The sequence below is a fragment of the Haplochromis burtoni genome, unplaced genomic scaffold, assembly GCF_018398535.1.
Source record: "Haplochromis burtoni strain Fernald_Lab_line unplaced genomic scaffold, NCSU_Asbu1 Contig_1342, whole genome shotgun sequence".
NCBI lineage: Eukaryota > Metazoa > Chordata > Actinopteri > Cichliformes > Cichlidae > Haplochromis > Haplochromis burtoni.
This window is the reverse complement of record NW_024583703.1, coordinates 9,920-14,220: the sequence shown is the minus strand read 5'-3', so window position 1 is coordinate 14,220 and position 4,301 is coordinate 9,920. Positions and strand designations below refer to the sequence as shown.

General features: G+C 40.5%; 1 protein-coding gene across 2 annotated transcripts in view; it reads right to left on the bottom strand.

Annotated features, from left to right (window-relative positions):
- Window positions 1-4,072, bottom strand: part of LOC102297605 (neuronal acetylcholine receptor subunit alpha-2) — a 15,422-nt gene extending 11,350 nt beyond the window's left edge. For both annotated transcript variants that reach the window (XM_042216914.1, XM_005952136.2), the window contains exons 1-2: window positions 3,676-4,072; window positions 1,032-1,183 (exon numbers count right to left, since the gene is read on the bottom strand). In XM_042216914.1, the coding sequence (XP_042072848.1) occupies window positions 1,032-1,183; window positions 3,676-3,727 (204 nt within the window). In that variant the 5' untranslated portion in view covers window positions 3,728-4,072. The remainder of the gene's footprint in view (window positions 1-1,031; window positions 1,184-3,675) is intronic.
- Window positions 4,073-4,301: the final 229 nt, after the last annotated feature.

Sequence of the window (4,301 nt, the reverse complement as noted above, 5' to 3'; positions counted from 1 at the left end):
CACACACACACACACACACACACACACACACACACACACACACACACACACACACACCATTCATGAATCATTTCTAGAACAAATCAACCAGAACAAAAAACACTTTCACTTCTTTTCTCCAGTTCTTCCCTGGGAACTTCTAAGACACAGCAGTCAGTGAATGCACTGTGCAGGAGAAGACAACTTCACCTAAAGTTGACTCTCACCGGCAGGCAGGTGGAGAAAGTACTGTCAACTAATTGTGTGTCATAAACCTGAAAAGTCATCCCCTGCAACACAGTCTTGCACTGGGTAACTTTTAAATGGCTCTGCATGGCAGTCAGGTGTTTAAATAACCATTTTTACCTTAGTCAACAGAATCTCAGTGACATTTGTGTAAAATGCATACTAAAAGCTTGCACTTAAAACCACAGGAGGTCTGGAATGCAAAGATACCAACATGACGAGAGGGGATAACGACGTTATTTTTGTCTAGAGCAGCTGTGTCTGGATTGCTGCTCAGGAGACAGATTTGAATATTTACTGTCTGTGTTAGCATACTTGACAAGTGAATTTAATTTGGGAAAATAATGCATTGTCTTCTGTTGGTGTGCTTTCATTTCCGCTGATTTATCTCTCTTGCGTGGTGTATCTTTCAGCTAGTAATTACCAATATACAGCACATAAGACAGAATCTCCTCCCAACATAACACTCATAATAATGAAACACATGTCTCATGCCCATTCAACAAGCCAGGATGTTTGTAATTCCAAGGATAGCTTTTTTGTTAAATCTTTTCAACTTTAGTGATATATGTATTTAAATATTTACATAAATTGTTACTTAATTATAGGTAGTTAAAAAAAGCTATTTAATGATCAGAGTCCCATTATGGAGCCATAACATTGAAATGTCTCGCAGTCGTTTCTTTTCTCCTCAAAGAAGAAACACACAGATCGTGTTATTTTTGAAGGGCACAGTGGTAGCTAGACTTTAATGTCCAGTCGTAGATGTTGATGGAAACTTAACAAAGATGTCAGCTATTACTTACCACATCAATTAGCTGAGCGATAGATAGTCCAAAGTGGACTAGTACTGTATCTGTAGTGTTCCTCACAGGTCGGGAGAGCTTATTGTAATTTGCAAACAGATTCTGGAGCAGCCTCTCTTCAGCGTGGGCACGGGGTCCAAGTTGGAAACACACTGAGGCCAGAAATGAGAAAAAAATTCAACAAAACAAGAAGCTGAGATTAATCGTGTGCCGTCCTGTTTATGTAATTTAAACGAGACCAATTGATCTTTACTTAGAACTGCAACTGCAATGCATAGGATATTCTTTCCTATGTTTTTTTTTTTTTTTTAACTCCATGGTGATTTGTACCAGTTGATTTTGTGCAAGGCTCTTGTGCATATTCTCATAACCATTTTGAATTGTTTCTATTTTTGTTCACATATTCATGAAATACAGGGCAGAACTTTATATGAATACTATTAATGTTGAAAATATTTGCTTCCATTCACAATACATTCATCTGTAATGGATTGAGCTGATGCTACGATACCAAAGAATACAGAGTGTAATCTAAAAGTAGGGTGACCTCTATTATACAGCTGGCCTATGGTTACATGAGACGGGATCTGAGAGACGGGACAAATCAGGATGGAGGGTTTGGGGTGGGGGGGTTGCATAAAAGGAATAAGAGGAAGGAACAAACGTGCTGATGGAGCGATCTGTCCAGACGTTTCCCTCACCACCCTCCTCCACCCACCCTCCACTCTCTCCCTCTCCCTTTCTTCCTTTCAACAGCCGTCCTGATGAAGCAACTCAATCAGATCCCTCAGCACTGAGAAGGACCCGGCGAGGTCTGGGGACAATTAAAGAGAAAGGGATGATCCTGTGCCTTCGACAGGACGACGTCCTTTGCATTTTGGTTCTTTCCTTTCACATTCACTTGGGCACTTTTCCATTATAAACCTTGTTGCATCTGTGCAGGTAATTCATTGTGTTTGCAATCTTTCAGAGGCAGTGATTGATTTAACTGGCCTCACTGATATTTTATCATCTCTAGCAGTACCACACAGTTCAATGTCTTTCTTTCTCTTTGGATTTAATTTGTTTTGTCAAATATCACATGAAAAAAATAATCCTAAAGAGGACCCTTCCAAACTAGATTCTTGTGGTTTCTGGACAACATTAATATATTCGCCAAACACACTTGCTTGGCTCAGGCCCCTATAGAAAGGACGTGAGAGGACCTTTCTATAGGCTTCCATTAGTAACTTCCACTTTTCTAAGGCTATATTATTCCAAACGCCCCTTACTTGTATCCTTAAAATAGCGATACAGGTGTTGTTGCCATGCTGCTGGCCTTCCTCTTGGGTCCTTCTACCCACTCAATCAAAGTTGATGGGCTGTCTTTCAGTTGACTGAAAACTGGCATCCACTATTTTTAAAAGCTTGGGATCGATATCTTATTAAATGGATATAGTTTCTTTTTCCTTTCCTTTCATGTCTTGTCTTCCTGTTTTCACCTGTATCTGTTTGACATTTCCAGACACCCAACAACCTTGAAATGCCGTTACACGTTCAGACGAGAGAAGCCGTCAAAGGTGGCGTTTGTTTTATCGCATCAAATTAGAGCATAATCTGTTGAATGCGACCAATATTAAACTAAATCGGAGGCTCAAGTACATTCTAAATCAGCCTTGGGACTAATGGGTTTATATGGGAGAGCTCACAGGGTGTTGTGACTTTGGTAAAAAATGCAGATTAGAGCAATAATCTTTGCAGGAAAAAGTAGGCAACTGTTAGATGAGTTTACTTCTACATGGTGTGTTCTCCATTACACTATGAATAAGACTCATGCAGACTGTGATGATGCCAGTGTCTTTCACTCATTATCGTGAAGTTTTTCTTATATTGCTGTATTTTACAGTTTTCTGAAGCTACAGCAAAGCCTGATGAGTTATTTGGATGTGTCAGAGCTACTGGGTCCAAATCTGTCCTCATCTGATCAATGCTGTCTCATAGGACAGTATTGCATCAGAAGCAAATTAGTTTTCACTCAAGTGAATACTACACAACCAGGCAGATGAAGCTTGTTACCAGGCTACAAAGCTCGCGTAGCAACACAGGCAGTTTCTACCCTTCAGTAGCAAACTACAGAAAACAAGTTTTTTTGTCCCAAAGGTCGTGTGTTTTTATGGTTGTATTGTTCATTGTGCCAAATTAGCCCTCAGCAAAAATCATTGCCTGTCTAATAAGTAATGAGACTGGGGTGGACTGAATATAGATGACTGGGGTAAGGAGAGAGGCTTATATTAAATAGAAAAGCAAGGCCATCTGATGCCTTTCAGTCGTTTCTCTGAATTGCCCTGCTATTTAGGGCAAACCTATTGAAATGGCACAAATACAGGCAGTTCTTTTGAGTCATGCAGTAAATTTCTTTGTAAGCCAACTTTGTTGATGTTGATAAACTTGACCAGCATGATATTTTAAACAGAAAAAAGAGGAGTGGAAAAAAAAATCTAATTTGAGATGATTAGTAGCTAAAAAACCCTCCTCTTTCAATATATACTTCTGCCTTCAGCAAAAATGAAAAATGCATAAACATCCTTCACATCGCTTTCCCCTATGTTGAAAAATAAAATGACAGATGATGCAGCTTTAATGACAGCACGGTGGAATTATTTACCTTGTGGAGGAAGAGTGAAGAAAAGTAAGCTCAAACATTTGTAGAAATCCATAGTGATCCAGCAGTACCCAACTCTATCAGTGAACTCCCTCCAACTTCTGCTGGATTTCAGTCATAGCAGAAGTGATCAAACCTGGAAAGTCTGCCCTGTGACAGCAGGTCGTCAAGGGGTTCAGATCAGGTTAAACACCCAGACGCAGAGGTCACGTCAGTCTGAGTCAACCCAGGGTCCGGCGGTCCTCCTGATTCCATCTCTCCATCTTTTCACAATCTCTTTTGTCCAGTCATAGCAGTATGAAGGACCCACAGACACATAGTGTAGTTTTTCTCATCCAACACTTCAAAGTCCCTCCTCCTCCTTCCACTGGAATCCTTCATCCAAGTGTGGCTGGCTTATCCTTCTCTTCTCCACCCTCCCTGTCAACACTACTCCCTCCCTCGCCTCTCATCTCTCCGCCTCCTCACCTCATCTCTCCCTCTCTCTCTTTCTCTCCCCCCCTCTCTCTCTCACACACCTCATTTCTCTCTTTGTATTCTATCTTTTCCTCCTACTTACATATTTCTTTTTCTCCCTGTTCCAGTTTTCTCTCTTCTTCACTTTTTTCATTGAAAACAGAACTTTTTGT